Source organism: Saxophila tyrrhenica, assembly GCF_035928015.1.
Source record: "Saxophila tyrrhenica strain CCFEE 5935 chromosome Unknown scaffold_1, whole genome shotgun sequence".
NCBI classification, from domain to species: Eukaryota; Fungi; Ascomycota; class Dothideomycetes; order Mycosphaerellales; family Extremaceae; genus Saxophila; species Saxophila tyrrhenica.
Window position 1 is genome coordinate 1,233,629 of NW_027041733.1, and position 15,269 is coordinate 1,248,897.

At 54.6% G+C, this 15,269-nt stretch overlaps 9 protein-coding genes across 9 annotated transcripts; 1 reads left to right on the plus strand and 8 right to left on the minus strand.

The window, feature by feature from the left end:
* Positions 1 to 57: 57 nt before the first annotated feature.
* Positions 58 to 1,701, minus strand: LTR77_000545 (uncharacterized protein; the record flags this gene model as incomplete). The annotated part of the gene is made up of 3 exons (XM_064797810.1): positions 58 to 831; positions 897 to 1,586; positions 1,642 to 1,701. 3 exons carry the CDS (start codon positions 1,699 to 1,701, stop codon positions 58 to 60), a joined length of 1,524 nt encoding a protein of 507 aa, XP_064664044.1.
* Positions 1,702 to 2,260: 559 nt separating this feature from the next.
* Positions 2,261 to 3,859, minus strand: LTR77_000546 (uncharacterized protein; the record flags this gene model as incomplete). Its single annotated transcript, XM_064797811.1, has 2 exons — positions 2,261 to 3,658; positions 3,710 to 3,859. The coding sequence occupies 2 exons, from the start codon at positions 3,857 to 3,859 to the stop codon at positions 2,261 to 2,263; spliced, it is 1,548 nt and encodes a 515-aa protein (XP_064664045.1).
* A 407-nt stretch (positions 3,860 to 4,266) lies between these two features.
* On the minus strand, positions 4,267 to 6,172 carry LTR77_000547 (uncharacterized protein; the record flags this gene model as incomplete). Its single annotated transcript, XM_064797812.1, has 7 exons — positions 4,267 to 4,672; positions 4,723 to 4,933; positions 4,987 to 5,252; positions 5,312 to 5,393; positions 5,451 to 5,514; positions 5,567 to 5,923; positions 5,978 to 6,172. The coding sequence occupies 7 exons, from the start codon at positions 6,170 to 6,172 to the stop codon at positions 4,267 to 4,269; spliced, it is 1,581 nt and encodes a 526-aa protein (XP_064664046.1).
* A 777-nt stretch (positions 6,173 to 6,949) lies between these two features.
* LTR77_000548 (uncharacterized protein) lies at positions 6,950 to 8,573 on the minus strand (the record flags this gene model as incomplete). Its single annotated transcript, XM_064797813.1, has 2 exons — positions 6,950 to 8,327; positions 8,353 to 8,573. The coding sequence occupies 2 exons, from the start codon at positions 8,571 to 8,573 to the stop codon at positions 6,950 to 6,952; spliced, it is 1,599 nt and encodes a 532-aa protein (XP_064664047.1).
* A 193-nt stretch (positions 8,574 to 8,766) lies between these two features.
* LTR77_000549 (uncharacterized protein) lies at positions 8,767 to 9,843 on the minus strand (the record flags this gene model as incomplete). Its single annotated transcript, XM_064797814.1, has 1 exon — positions 8,767 to 9,843. One exon carries the CDS (start codon positions 9,841 to 9,843, stop codon positions 8,767 to 8,769), a length of 1,077 nt encoding a protein of 358 aa, XP_064664048.1.
* A 552-nt stretch (positions 9,844 to 10,395) lies between these two features.
* LTR77_000550 (uncharacterized protein) lies at positions 10,396 to 11,129 on the plus strand (the record flags this gene model as incomplete). The annotated part of the gene is made up of 2 exons (XM_064797815.1): positions 10,396 to 10,860; positions 10,917 to 11,129. The coding sequence occupies 2 exons, from the start codon at positions 10,396 to 10,398 to the stop codon at positions 11,127 to 11,129; spliced, it is 678 nt and encodes a 225-aa protein (XP_064664049.1).
* A 405-nt stretch (positions 11,130 to 11,534) lies between these two features.
* LTR77_000551 (uncharacterized protein) lies at positions 11,535 to 12,554 on the minus strand (the record flags this gene model as incomplete). Its single annotated transcript, XM_064797816.1, has 3 exons — positions 11,535 to 12,017; positions 12,064 to 12,481; positions 12,529 to 12,554. 3 exons carry the CDS (start codon positions 12,552 to 12,554, stop codon positions 11,535 to 11,537), a joined length of 927 nt encoding a protein of 308 aa, XP_064664050.1.
* Positions 12,555 to 13,011: 457 nt separating this feature from the next.
* LTR77_000552 (uncharacterized protein) lies at positions 13,012 to 13,827 on the minus strand (the record flags this gene model as incomplete). The annotated part of the gene is made up of 1 exon (XM_064797817.1): positions 13,012 to 13,827. One exon carries the CDS (start codon positions 13,825 to 13,827, stop codon positions 13,012 to 13,014), a length of 816 nt encoding a protein of 271 aa, XP_064664051.1.
* Positions 13,828 to 14,102: 275 nt separating this feature from the next.
* Positions 14,103 to 15,004, minus strand: LTR77_000553 (uncharacterized protein; the record flags this gene model as incomplete). Its single annotated transcript, XM_064797818.1, has 4 exons — positions 14,103 to 14,237; positions 14,342 to 14,562; positions 14,626 to 14,900; positions 14,952 to 15,004. The coding sequence occupies 4 exons, from the start codon at positions 15,002 to 15,004 to the stop codon at positions 14,103 to 14,105; spliced, it is 684 nt and encodes a 227-aa protein (XP_064664052.1).
* Positions 15,005 to 15,269: the final 265 nt, after the last annotated feature.

The window sequence follows — 15,269 nt, forward strand, 5'->3', positions numbered from 1 at the left end:
CAGGTGTCGCGCTATGCCGTTATGCGTGCTCAGGACGCCCACCCTCTCCGCTGCCGTTCAAGCACTCTCCCGAAGAGGCGGATCCTTGAACTGCATTATACGGAGGAACCTCGAACTGATCTCCTCTCCAATCCTCACTGCCTCCGCACGCTCCTTCGCACACCCCGAGCGGCCCTTCATAACGTCCGTCACGATGTCCAATGGAATGGCCAATTTCGTCGGGCCGACTTCGCCCGTGCCTTCCGTACTGCAGAAGCGAACGCCCTTGAGCACTTTTCTCACAGGATCCAACCAGTCCCGCGCTTCCAGTGTAAGGTGCTTAACAGCCGGAACCAGCTGCGCACAGATGAGATTGTTGCGCGTCATGTCGAGCAAAGTATTTTGAATGTCCGTCATCCCGGACCAGGACATGGCGAGTAAGGCCCAATACGTGCATAACGTTGTCGCGGTGTCGTAGTCGCGGAAGCGGAAGGCTGTTGTTTCGCAATCGACCTGGAGTGGATTTGATTGGAGGTTGCCCTCGAGCGTCACCCCACGGGAGGGCTCTTCCCAGTATAGAGGGTCTGGGCTGGACTCGACGAGCTCGGCGTAGAAGGCTTGCAACTTGCTGTCGGTCATGGCCACATCGTGCGCCAAGTCGAGCAGAGCAGGCATGAAGGCACCCGGCGCGATCGAAGGGAGTCGATCGCTCTTCTGGAGGACTTCCGGCGCTAGTGAGAGGAGGTCGAACAGGCGGTCGTTCATCGTCTTGTCTCGATCCTGCCATGGCAGAGTTGTCCACGCTGGCGAGGAGAGGAATGAGGGCTTATGCAATTCGACATCATGAAACAACTAATTATGCATGGTCAGTTCGCTCATCATCCAGACAGCTTGCGGATGTTGTCAGGTCGACTCACAGCAATATACCTGAACGCTCCGAACAGTTGATGAGCAGCTCCGTGCTGATGCATGCTCGGCCCACGCATCTTCACGATCCTCGCGCATCCGGCCACATGGGCGGCATAGCCACTACGAGATCGATCCGGACACTCGAGCGCCTCGTATATGATCAAGGTTAGACATGCCGCCAACGTCTCGTCTCGAAGCGCGGTTGTCGGATCGTTGATGGCTGCTTGGACCTCCTTGAGACCTTGGATGTAGAGACGGCGGCTTGCTTCCACAAGCCAAGGCTCGCGGTTGCGTCGCCCGATCCACGCTGTATAGCAAGAGAGCGGGGCAGAGTTCAAGGCGTAGACAGAGCCGGCGAAAGTGGAAAGGCTGTACGTCCATGGCTTGGGGGCATTCAGCTCTCGGGACTGAAGTAGCTCCTTGGAGCAGGCTTCGCTAAGGAACTGCTGCTTCAGAACAGAGAGCGTGCCAATGGGTTGGAGAATTGCAAGCGAGGTAAACGACTTTGGCGGGAGGCAGGGGGTATCGCTTGTAGGTGTTGGCGCTGGCAGGCCCGACTTCTTCACTGTCCGATCCTTGTCCGACTTTCGGTAAACAGTCTTGTGGTTGCCTTCATGGTGCACGAATATATGGTTCTGTGGATACAGACACTCTCGTTTGGCCTTTGTGCATTGCCCGCAAGGCTTCTCTTGATCGCACTGTATGCATGGGTCAGCTACGGTGTCGTCTGTCGACCGACTTCTCGAAACCCACCTTCACACGCCGCTGCTTGCAGGTCGAACACCCTCTCGAGCGTCCTGGAACCCCAACCATGCTGACTGGTACATGCCATACTGAGAAGAGAGCGAATCTGCGAATGGCGGATATACAGCTCAAATATAGAGACGAGGACAGGTCGCCTTCCTAGTGGCCTGAGCAACACGCTTTGCCCGAACGGGCGTCAATCGGCGAACGCTTGGCCTTTTTGCCAGGATTGTGGCGTCTTCATGCCTGGAGAACCACATGCTGTCCCTGTCGAGCGTCGGTACAAGCAAAATGCAAGGTATGGCGCCCTGGACCAGCGGTCTCTTCTGCCGCCCAGTCTGCTAGGTGGCTGGACGGTATGGTTGGTTCGTAGAATTTGGAGTGGATTCAGCTATGAAGAGGGTATCAACCCAACCACGAGTAGCGTCTTCTCTCCGATCAGTAACGCCCACGCTCATGCCGCTTAGGCACCCTCGGGACCGTTTTCAACGCCGCAAGAACCTACTCGAGTTCCCTCCTGATGGTGCCTCCCAGAAGACGTCTTCAACGCCGCAAGTATGCTCAAGCTCAACGCTTTCGCTTCCCAACACAGCCCAGAGAATGCCGTGGACATGTGTAGAAAGCCCGCTCAGACTTCCTGCGCAGCCTCCTGAACCTGCTCCTTGACGTTGTCCTTGGCGTCCTCCTTGACACCATCCTTCCCGCCATCGGCCTCAGCCCCTTCCACCTTCACCTTCTTCTCCGCATGCCCGTTCTCATCCGCATCATCACGCTCCCCACGGTCGGCCGCACGACGCTTCTTCCAGTCGTTCTTGTCCCCATCGTAGCGGCTGCCGGAGTTGCGCTTATCATCGCGGTCATCTCTGTCCCTACGACGACCGCCGTCCCGCCTGTCGCCTCGACCACCGCGCCCACCGCCACGACCTCCACGGCGATTGCCTCTCTGATCGTTGCTGCCCCTCCTGTGATTGTTGCCGCGGTATTGCCCACCCTGCCTCTTACCCGTGCCTGCAGCGTACGACATCGTTTCATCAACCATCTTGTTAACATTGCCTTGATAACGTGTGTCGATGTACGCCTGCTTGCTCTTGACGATAAGCTTCTGACCGTGGAACTTGATTGGTTGCTGCTGTGCAAGAAATGCATTCGCCAGTTCTTCGGTGTCGAATTCGACGAAGACGGACTTCTTGAACTCGCCATTCGGTTCGCGACGGAGGCGGATACTGCGCACAGGGCCGAACGGAGCGAACCACCTCTCGATAGCCTGGTGTGTGCCCGCATCTTCCTGGCCGAAGCCTTTGGCGTAGATGGAGCGGGGCATGGCCAGTTCATGCTGGATGACCTGATTCTCGACAACGTCGTCGGTGAATTTCTGCGAAAGCGGCTCCTTGCGCGTGATGCCTCCGTCATCGCCAATGTCGAGTGTGTCAGATTCCGTGAGTGCGGCAACAACGGCAGAGCGCGGCTGGAAGTGCTTCATACGCTTGAAACTGTGGATGATGCCAACGTCGACGGGGATGTTCTTGTGGCCGCCGGTGAGCTTGAGTAGATAGGCGTCAGTTGGCAGATTGGAGTCGGAGAAGTAGAACTCGACCTGGGTGCGGATTTCGTCGGCATCGCTCGACTCTTCGAATTCGAACTTGCTCTTGATTTTGTTTGTGAGCTCCCACTTCTTCTTTTGGTCGGAGGATTGGTTGGTGTGGCCGTTCTGCTCGTTGATTCGCTCGTCGTTGGTGCGCTCAGCACTGTTCTCGTGCTCTTCAGTAGCAGCGGTTTCTTCCTTGACGTCGGAAGCGGTGTCCATCTTCTCCTCACTTGAATCAGCATTGGTGACGCCGGCTTGATTGTTCACTTCGGAGGTAGTCTTAGGTTTGGCAGCTTTGTCCATGTCGTCCGCGTCTGCTGCATCTGTCACGGTGACATCTGCGCCTGCGTCGGCTTGAGCAGAATCTTGAGCATCGACTCCGTCGTCCTTCTTCACTTCTTCAGCAGTCTCGACGCCTTTCGTCACCTTAGTCTTCTTCGTCTGGCAGCGAGGTTAGCCGTTAGAAGTGAGTAAATGAAGTAGCGGTCATACCTTGGCCTCGGCGTCGTTCTCTTCAGCGTCGATCTTGCGCTTCTTAGTAGTGAGGTCGTCGGCCTTGATGGTGGGCTCTTCAATCTTCTGGTTGGTCTCTTCGGTCTGCATGTCGTTGGTGTCAGTGGCTGGTTCAGTGACGTCCGCCATGGTTGTGTCTGGCTGCGGCTTTCGCGACGACTTTGACTGTGGTTGTGGTGTGTGAGGAAAGGTTGTGACTTTGACTGAAAGTTCGAAGTGAACCTGAAGCTGTCGAAAATTGAGCTCTTCATGACTCGACCTGGTGGGGCTTCTTATCCGGAGTTCTGCCGGTCAACCTCACCCCGCAACCTCACGGCATTGGTCGATTGAAGGAGCACACTCAAAACACTACACTTGATCGTGACGATGCGCAGTGTATTGGAGAGAAGGCGACATGTTCCTTGAGAAGTTGAGGCAGCTTCGAGCGATGCATGAGTCGAAGGCAAAGGAACGACTTGCTACCTTATCCGCAATGACCACCGAACCGCAGCATCATCTCTCTCGTGTCTTTCATTGAGCCTTCTGCTTAAGCCTTCTCACAGAGTAAACCTGAAGAGCGGGTTCTTCTCTCCCATAGCCACCAGCTGGTCGTTTGTATACTGCGCCCTCACCTCCTCCTCAGAAACCCTAGCCTTCTTGGAGTTCGCCCGCTTGTACGCCAGCTCCGCCACAACAGCGCAGGTCAACCCAGTTATCGCGAAAGCCATGCTCAACCCGAAGCCAGTGTTGTAGGCTGGAGCGTCGGAGTCGAAGAACATATAACTGCCCATGATGCCTCCGATGTTGCCGATACAGATGTTGAAAGCCAACGCCACAGCACGCCGCGAGGCTGGAGCAGAGTTGTTGCCTACCCACGCTATTAAAGCGGGAGCTGCCGGGTATATACCCATGCATGCGATGCAGACGGCGAAGTAGGAGGCGCCGAGTTGGTTCTCGAAATCGCTGTTATGATGTCAGTCAAAGTACGATGCTAGGGGAGCAACGCTACGTACCCTTGGAGCCCCAGCATGATCGTAAAGCCAAGCAGGATTGCTGCGAAAGGGCCTACGACGAATGGCATTCGCCAGTAGACACGATCCGATAGCTTGGAAAGGACGAGGGTGGCGATTGCGCCGGCGACGTACGGTGGCGCGGACATCAGCTGTGCTTCCCAGTTCTCGAAGCCCATGGCTGCTGTCAATGTCGGAAGGGTGAACTTGGTGCCTGCGCAATACAATTAGCTTAAGGATAACGCCAAAAGATATCAGCCGACGTACCGTAAGCAGTCGCGGACTGCGCGAACTGCACCCAGGTCAAAAGCCACAATTTCCAGTTAAGGCAGCAAGCCTTGAGATCGCGCCAGATGAAGTGCTTCTCGTTGCTCTCGTCCTGGAAACGGCCACCTTGCTTGATGAAGCGCTGGATCTGCAGGAAGCGAATCTCATCTTGTTCCAGCCATTTATGCCCGAGCTCCGGGGTGTCAACCAGAAGCAAGAAGGTGAGGATGCCACAGCCGACGGTAACAATGCCTTCAAGAATGAAGCTTTGAGCAATATGAGCTTGAAGTGCATGTAGAGTAAAGCCAGATAGGAGAACACTTACATCCATCTCCAGCCCTCGTAGCCTCCTACACCGTCCATTTGAGCGATGGCCGCTGCGAGCATGCCAGAAAATGCTCCGGAGACTGTTTGCTCGTTAGCGGATGTTCAAGACCTTCGAGTTGTGGTACTGGAGAACTCACGAGCGCTGAAGCAGTAGAACCAAGATATGCGTGCAGCCAGGTCTCTTGGCATGTACCAGAATGACTGCCTAAAGTCAGTGTCCAGCACAGCAGTCGGGAGATTGGTCGATACTCACACTGAGATACACTGCACCGGGGAAGAATCCAGCCTCGAAAACTCCAAGCAACAATCGAAGGGCGAGGATCCCACCATAGTTGGTCACGACACCATGAAGCGTCATAATGGTCCCCCACGACGTCACCAGAGTGCCCATATAGAGTGATGGTCGATTGAAGCGCTTCAGCAGAGCGTTACTGGGAACCTCCAAGAGAATGTACGGAATGAAGAAGAGCGAGAGCAGGATGTTCCACTGCACGCCGCTAATGCCTAGGTCGGTGTCGATTCCCTGGATCTTGGTATTGCCAATGTTGCTTCGGTCGAGGTGAGCGACGAGATAGAGTGCCGCAAGCAGAGGCACTAGGCGGATGTCGACCTTGTTTCAATGAGGATCAGCCTTCCGCCGGCTGCTCAGCATGCTAGAACTCACCTTGTGCCTGGTCCTCTTCCTGTCTTTCTCCGAGTAGTTCTGGTAAAACTCGGCATCTTCGTGTGTGAGACCCAAGACGCTGAAACCATCGATCGTGACGACCTGAGGATGTTTGGCTGGGACCTCCAAGTCATTGCCAGCCATGGCCCGTTCGACAAGAGCAATGTCGGGCTTCTCAACCGAGACTCTCGCCATGGTGTATGGCGCTCCCGAATGTGACGGTGACTTGCAGAGTGAATGTAATTACCAACGGAATGGACGAAAGAGGAAGCAATCAAGTCTTGAAGACGAGAGGTGAAAGTCGAGCTTTGTCTGCCTTCCAGACGGGCAGGTCTTATTATGCCATATGGAAGGCCGGAACGTTCATCTCTGCCACATGGTAGATCTTGGGGACCCCGGGTCTGCTCCACGGAGTATGGATGCTCCATGACTCTTGGTGAGCGGGGTGGAAGAAGTAAGATCCACACGAGGCGAACTTTGCACCCATATCCGTCGGGAAAGCGTTCTTGGTACCAATGACTCGGCGGATCCTGGTCTCGGCACGGATATGTCAAGTTTCGGACGGGCAAAGCTCTGCATTCCCGGTCAAGGACTTGGATGTATACCAGTCACGAACCCTACCATCGCAGCTTGTGGAGAAGAGTACCCCGACATTGCCAGGAAGGGAGCAAAATCGGCACGTCTCTTGTCTGCTGCCGGATGGCTGCACGCGGGGTTGCAATGATGTTCGCCTTCCAGAACATCTCAAGCTACGCTTCAATTGCCGCTTCTTCTGACCAGGTGCACAAGCACACATTGATTACCTCCGTTGGTCGCGGGTTGGCCATGCATGAAACGGCTCTGCGTTGGTCCCACTCGATCGAGTGTTGCCGTATGCGATTGCGCTCTTCTATCACAGCGTTCGTCCTGGAAGTAGACTGTTGCCGCTGAGGTTCATGGATCATTTGAATATTGCAAATACTCTGTTCTTGCTCAGAATCTAGGTACTGCTGCCGAAAAGCCCGGCTGAAACTTGCGCATATACGTCGTGTCGTCTCTCTTCGTCAAGCCGCAAGCTTTGTATTGTTCGTGGAGGGCTGCCAGTCTATCCCTGTCGAGCTCTACACCCAAACCCGGTGCAGTTGGCACGACGACTCCGCCTTTCTGCCACTTCAGGGCTCCATCTATGACAACGTCCTCATCTCGACGTTTCCATGGCCAGTGGGTATCGCAAGCGTAGTCGAGATTAGGGGTAGCCGAAGCCAGATGCGTCATGGCCGCGAGAGAGATGCCGAGATGGCTGTTGGAGTGCATGGACAACCGCATGTTCCAGACCGCGCAGATGGACGCCAGGTGTTGTGACTTGCGAAGTCCGCCCCAGAAATGGTGATCGGACAGCACCACCTGAACGGCGTCCTGCGCGATGCTCTCTGGCAAATGGTTGAACGCTACTACAGCCATGTTCGTAGCGAGCGGCATCGAGACTGCTTTGCCCACGGCTGCCATGCCTTCAATCTGATCAGCTGGATCCTCCAGATACTCAATGATACCCTCAAGCTCCTTTCCAACCCATTTCGAAGTCTCCACGCTCCAAGCTGCATTTGGGTCCAGCCGCAATGGCAGGTTCGGGTAGGCCTCGCGAAGTGCTTTGATGGCATCGACCTCCTGCTGTGGCGAGAATACACCTCCCTTCAGCTTGATGGCTTTGAAATCGTACTCGTCGATCATCTTCTTCGCCTGCTTGACCAAGCTATCGGGATCCAGGGCCTCGCCAAATTCATCCTCCTCGTCTCGTCCTGGATGCCTGGCCCACTTATAGAACAGATATGCAGAGTACTGTACAATGTCCCGGACCTTGCCTCCAAGCAAATCGCACACTGGCACTCCTGCTAACTTGCCTTGTATGTCCAAACACGCAACCTCGAAGGCCGCGAACACCTTGTCTGTCGCTGATGCCGTAGTGACCAGGCCTGCCATCCCATCACCGCCTGTAGACGTATCTTCTCCCATGACCTCCGCGCAAGCACGGAATATGCCATTTGTATCGTAAATACTAGATTTCTTGATCCGTTCTGCTGCCCTCTGCAGGCGCGAGATATGTGTTGCGTCCCCATATGACTCCCCTAGGCCGTAAATGGCTTTTCCATTCTCTTCGCGGTCGGTGACCACTTCGATGATGCTCCTGAGAGCAAAGGGTTCGTGCACGCCCACTGCATTGAGCAGCGGCGGATCATGGAAAGCGACGGGAGTGACGATGATGTCTTTGATCGTGGGAGCGGAAGAAGGCATGATGAATGTTGCTGTATGACAAGAGAGCTTCGAGACGGGATGGGTGGGAAGCTCCAATGCGGCGATGAGGGATAGAAGAACACTTATAGTTACTTACCCTCACTTACAAGGCCTCTCCAGACAGGACTTCGGTCTTCGATATCACATGTCTTCCCCTCTCGGTCGCCGACAGTCCTGTCTCTGCTATCTTCACGGCTTCGGTTCCGAGGCCGGAGAAGGAGCTCGATTCGAGCTTGTGAACAGATGGAGACGCTGAGGGAGCCGATGTTCTTGCGAAAGATGGTGGTTCACTTGGCGAGCTCGGCGACGACTGCATTTCCGTTTCCATCACGAGACTTTTCCGTACGCCGAAGAGCTGCTGGCGGGCGAAGACACGGAGACGTTCGCGACGAAATTCGTACTGTCCGTACCTTTGCTAACATAGCGGGACATTCTAGGCGGTCTGTGTATGAAGATCGATTGTAGTTCGGCTCAACTTCGCCCGTGAAGAGGCCTCTATGCATTTGCGTCTACTTGCAAGGTCAGAAGCCAGCCTCGATCTCCAACAGGGGCTCAAGCAACTGCTCAATCCTCCTCTGCTCCTTCTCTCCAGGCCCAACATACGGTCTTCTAGGCTTCAACTGCTCCTTCGCCACCTCGTCCTTGATCCCCGCGGCCTTAGCAGTAGTCACAGCAGCAGCATACTTGAACGTGGCGATCCCAGCCTTACAGGCTTGCTCGGCCAAGGACGCCTTCTTATGCAACGCCATTGCCTCTTTGATATGGCCTTGCTGCCACAGATCGTAGATCCTCACTAGAGTCTTGGGAAAGACGTTTCCGAAGCCTGCGATGGTGCCTGCGGCTCCCGACACCATGCCTCCGAGCAAGAAGTCCGACTGTCCACAGTAGCTGGCGAACCGGTCTGCCCCGAGCTCAGCAGAAAGGCGGGTGATCTTGGCCACGGAACCGCATGTCAACTTGACACCGACAATGTTTTCGTGCCTCCTGGCGAGGCGAGTGAGAGTGGCGGAGTCGAGGTCGATACCGTTTGTAACGGTAGGAAAGTTGTAGATGACAATGGGCAACGGGCTGGCCGTCGCGACATCGTGGTAGAAGCTGTCAATGACCTCGGGAGTAGTTTGCTTGCCGAAGTAGGCTGCAGGGAGGAGTAAGGCATAGTCTGCTCCTGCATCCGCGGCGTCGGCGAGGTATTCAAGAACTTGCTTGGTGCTGTGGCCTCCGACTCCTGCCATGATGGGGAAGGACGGCCCACATGCTTCACGCGCCGTCGCTACGAGTGTCTTTCGCTCCTCTCTTGTAAGCAGAAAGGTTTCCGCATTCGTGCCCAATATCACTAGGCCTGCGAGACCACTTTTCGATAGATAGGAGTAGTACTTTGCTTGCGAGTCAAGACTTAGCGTGTCGGTGTTATGGTTGAAGAAGGTGACTGCGGGAGTCCATATGCCACCGGGAGGGAGTCTGATAGGGGCCGTTCTAGCTATGGATGCGTCGTGCACTGCGCCGTTGGTCGATGGTTTGGCAGCCGAACCGTTCGTAGATGCGTAGCCATTGATATGCGTGGTCCCATGGTGCTCTTGCAACCCGTCCAATACCGCCATAGTTCGAGTCCTTGTCTGAGGTCTGAGCGGGAAAGTCAAGAGTGTCGAGAGAGGTTCACGTCCAGCTGATCGACGTTTGTACAATGTGAACAGCAGTTGTCCAGGTTCGTTTGGATCTGTAGAGCTCCGTGTGGTCCGCGAGTAGATCGTTCCGTGCAAGGCCGGTCGAAGATTGTGGGAGCTGTAGGAAAAGGTCATGCGATAGACAGGACCTCATCCGTGGTCTCCAAGTGGTGGGTGGTTGCCAGCCGCTAATCACGAGACAAGCCAAATATCCGTTGCTTTTCCGACGGAGACGGCAGTGACGGGTTCTTGACGAAGAAGTCGAGACTTTCCGGAACTGAATGCCGTGGTAGTAACCCCAGAACACACCGAACGTCTCGCAAAGTGTCCCGTGAAAAGAGTCGACCGATCAGTGGGGAATACGGGTAGCCTTAGTGATGACGGACATCGCCCTTGGCATGGTTTGTATCCAGAGACAAATAACCAGAACGTCCAGCCTGCCATGCCGTCCAGTTGAGTCCTTTCTCGTAACACCAAGACGATACAAGAATGGCTTCCGTGGCTTCCAAAAGACTTTCCGGCAAAACAGTGCTGATAACCGGGGCCAGTTCTGGAATCGGGAAATCGACGGCGCTTGAGTTCGCAAGAGCGTGTCCGACGGACCTCAAGCTGGTTCTCACAGCTCGTCGGGTCGACAACCTCAAACAGATCGCTGCAGAGATCGCAAAGGAACTTGGCGATGGAGTCAAAGTCCTACCGGTCCAACTTGATATCAGCAAGTCGAACCAGGTCCGCGGTTTCGTGAAGAGGTTACCGGCCGAGTTCCAGCAGATTGATGTCTTGGTGAACAATGCTGGTCTGGTGAAAGGCGTAGCCAGAGCCCCAGAAATCGCCGAAGAAGACATGAGCGTCATGATGGCCACGAACGTCAATGGCCTGGTCAACATGACACAGGAAGTGCTGCAAGGCATGCTTGAGCGGAACGGTGGCGAGGGTGCTGGCGACATTATCAATGTAAGAATCCTTCGAGCGCAGGTCCAAAGGCAGACGAGGGCTGACGTTCTGATCAGATCGGGTCCATTGCTGGCCGGGAGCCCTACCCCGGTGGTAGCATATACTGCGCCACCAAAGCTGCCGTGCGAGCCTTCACGGAGAGTCTGCGGAAAGAGCTCATTGCGAAGCGGGTGCGGGTAATTTGCGTAGATCCGGGTCAGGTCGAGACTGAGTTCTCACTTGTGCGGTTCTACGGTGACCAAAGCAAGGCGGATGCTGTATACGCGTAAGTGAGCTTTCCAAAACAGAGATCAGATGCAGCTACTTACCAGTGTTCAGAGGTTGCGAGCCCCTTACTGCTGACGACATAGCTGAAGTAGTAGTCTTTGCGGCGTCGAGAAGGGAGAACATGGTACTTGCGGACAGCTTGATCTTTCCCAATCATCAGGCTGGGGCCACAACCATGCACAAGAGGTCATAGGTGATTGTACTGTATACAGTGGTACAGAAACCATCTTGCCCCGCCTGTTGATCCGGTCGTACTCCACGATCATTTCCCGCAGACCATTTAGTCACCTGTCGTTAAATATCACCTGGCGTGTGATTTGGATAGTCCAACGGCAGTGCTACCCTCGTCTTTCCAATCCATGTCCAGGGAGTCCTGGATCGCTTTCTCGCTCCACTACTGACTGTTGTCAGAGCATGAACGGATCCTCATTCAAGAACATGTCCAGATTTCCAAGCCCAGACGACACCAACGAAGCGAACTGGCCCCAGTCTGTGGCCTCAGGCACTTGGTTCGACAACATCGTACTGGGACCGGCCACTGAGTCACCGGGGAAGGCTTGAGGGTTGTAGTTTGCTGCTGTGGGGTGGTCGTTAAACCGCAGCGCATTTCCATTGTACGGGTACCCTGGTATGGTGCCGTTCGTCTCGCTCGTCTCCCCAGTCGTTGTACGAACATTCTGGGCTTGACGGACCGACTCCAGACGTAGTTCCTCGAGCAAGAGGCAATAGCGTTCGGCGAGCGACCCCTTCTCCGCAATACTGGCGATGTGTGATTGGCATAACGCGGCGGCTGATGTGTATTCATGACAGGCATTCTGAGCGGGGGATGGGTTCTGGATTGCGTACATGTAAAGCACGATGCTTGCGGTGAAAGCGAAGTAGGCTGTCGTCTGCAGCCCATTAGTGTCGCTCCCCAAGATGGGCAGTGGAACATACCCAAAAGACACCAGAAATCTGCCGACTTTGCATCATGTCATTAATGGTGTTGACTGTAGCCATGGCAGAAGCTAAACATTGCTGCGCGCTTTCGACAGTTTGCTGTTCATCAGCTTGGAAGTGTCTGTCAACAATTACGTTAGTCTGCCACTTGCTAGCAAGGTTGTTGAGTAGAAAAGGCCGGTGGATCAGGATAACGGCGTGCCAGTATGTGAGATTGAGGACATTGCGCTGCCGCTGAACGATTGGCAACAGCCAGGAAGCATTAACGCCGCCGGTATCTAGGAATGCTGCTAAGCTGTTCCGCCAGTTGCCGAGTTCTTGGGAAAATTGGCATGTCAACACCGTCTGCTGATCGGCCGATATGGGACTGAGAGGGTAGAGTTCGCGCAGGATCGACTTGACGATCCGTGCGAGACTGACTCGTCAGCTTATACCGCAAGATCGAGCTCCGCTGAGGCTTACTTGAATTGCGCAAGTACGGCAAGCATGATGGACGAGGCGCTCGAGGTTGAGGATGCGTCTCCACGACCGTCTGTCAAGTTTTCATCCTCTATGCATCCCGGCATCTCAGTATCGATGTCGCCGTCGTGGAGAAGCTGGGGTCGTCCAAGAACGACGCTTAGATATACGTCAAGGGTGTAGCAGCACCAGAATGTGCGCCGACGGCATTCGGCCTCCACTCGACTCACTCCGGCCAGAGAGTCGGCTCGTCGGCTTCTATTGAGGCCAGTCGCGAGAGCTAAGTGGGTGACTGTGCCAAAGAGACTCCAGCAATGATTGATGCGAGACTGGGTGAGGAGGTAGAAGCATTGAGTGAGGCGTGCTTGAATGCTAGTCAATCGTATCGGACCGCTCTCTTTACTCAGCTGTTTCTCAGCTGCGGCGAAGAGTCGATTGCTATTGCCACGTCAGACACCAACAAGTACAGAGTACCAAGTGGTTGCCCTACCTCAGATCTGGTGGGCCGGGCTTGTCATCATCCGGCATGTAGACCCTTCCATGCGCCAGTACCATTAACAGCAGCGCAATCCTAGCAGAAGCCGTTGACACGGCATGCATCGTCCCATAAGTTTCGTAGAACTCCGTGAACCAGGTCTGAATGGTCGGCCTGTGGAGGAAGCGGTAGGTCGGCATGGCAAAGTCGAAGTATCGATCGATCAGACGCTGAGCATCGACACGAGGGAGCATGAAGCAGAAGGATAGGTCCTCTTCCGGCTTCGAGAGAGGTGCATCGCCAAACGTAAAGATGCTGTCCGGGTGGGAGAACGAGACAGCCTGGCCCAAACGAGTCTGAACTCTTTGTAGAAAAGACACACCTGACGCCGGCCCAATGTATTTACCGTGAAGGCCTGTCTGCGACTCCGCTGGCGATTTGTGAGTTGACTCAACAGAAGATGGTGAAGTCGAGGTTACTGCCAGGCCTGAAGACTGTTCATTAGACTGCCTGGCATATTGTCCGGATATTGTGCCATTGAGTCCTGCTGGCGCAGCAGTGCTCTCGTCCGCTGAGGCGGCGATCACTGGCGTGCCTCCCGGGGCTTCGGCCGTGCCTGAAGATTGAGCTTGCTGGATTGAGGGCGCCCGGCCTCGGGTGTAGGTCGTCTTGAAGGTACACTCAGCTTCGGCACGCGAGCAGAACTCGCATGGCTGCACACCATCACACTTGACTTTTCTCCGCTTGCAACGATCGCACGCTCGCGTCACACGTGCTCTCTCTGAGTTACGCTTCCGCTTCTTCGCCGTGTGAGAATTATCGTCCATTGGGAATTTACGTTAGCAGCCGTCACCTGATCATGGACCAGAGTTGCGGACGGATGGGTAGGACACCATATTCGCACACCAACACTGGGCTTGTAATAGGCGGATTGAGTAAAAAGTGGCTCGCAGGTACAAGCGCAAAGACGGAGTGAAGTGAATGTGAAGCTTTGCCGAACGACCTTGGCGCACGTGACTCTGTAGGTTCGCGCTGGCATGGCTGTTGACAATATTGGGATAGTCCTCCTTAGATCAGCACATATACACATCTCATTCGGCCCTCATTTCTTCCCCGCTTGCATCGCCTTATTCCTCTCCTCTCTACACTTATTCACCGCCTCCCTCTGCATCAACGTCTGACTCCACTTCCACGCCGCCGGATACTTCTCCTCCCATTCCTTCGCAAAGCCCTCGCCCTGAATCACACAAAGACAAATCTGTCAGCAAGTTTCACAAGTAAGGGAAGTGCAGAGTTCTCCAAGCGCCGGGAGGAGCTCGATCGCACTGAGGTAGCACTTACCATAATATTCGGCGGCTGGATCAACAACCAATGCCACGGCACAAAAGCTAAATCCGCATACGTGCACTTATCGCCGACCAAATACTGCCGTCCAGTCTTCTTAAGATGCTCATCGATCACGCCAATGACACGACGGATTTCATTCCCGTAGCGCTCGAGGCAAGAGTCGATCTTGTCGGCGTGGTAGAGGACGAACCATGCTCTCTGTCCGAAATAAGGGCCTTCCCAACCATTAGCACTCAGTTCTCAACACTCGTCAAGAGTGAAGATATATGTGTACTCACCCTGCCCACTAGTCTGGAAATGCAACCATGACTTCGTCTCCCACTTCTCCTTCCCCTGCGTAAAGCTCAACTTATTCTCCTTATCGTACGTCTCGAGCAAGTACTCGATAATGGCCCCGGACTCCCACATCGTCATGTTCGTGTTTGGGTCCTCAATGGCCGGGACACGGCCGTTGGGGTTGAGGGATTCGAAGGCCGGTTTCTTGAGGTCGGCAAAGTCCATGATTTGTGTTTCGTAGGGAACGGAGAGCTCGGAGAGGATGATGGCGACTTTCCTGCAATGCTGTCAGCAGGAGCGGGAACGGATGAGGTGGAAGAGGGCGTACCAGGGGTTGGGGCCGCCCGGGTGGGAGTAGAGCTTGATGGGTTTGAGAGACATTGTCTTGTTAAGTTTAGTGATGAGGAGGTAGTCCTATTGTTTCTGTTGATGATCGAGGGCGAGTCGCAGTAGCGTAGAATGTGATGAAAGTGAAGCTGAAATTGAAATTGAAAAACTCAACTTATCCTCCTCGCAACAGCGTATAGCCTACTCAGACCTATCGATTACCTTTGAATGATTCCATTGAATGTGGACAGTCTTCAAGCTTGAGTAACATGACGTTGACGGAGTCTATCCCCGCGATTGAAAGTGCCGAGAGGATCTC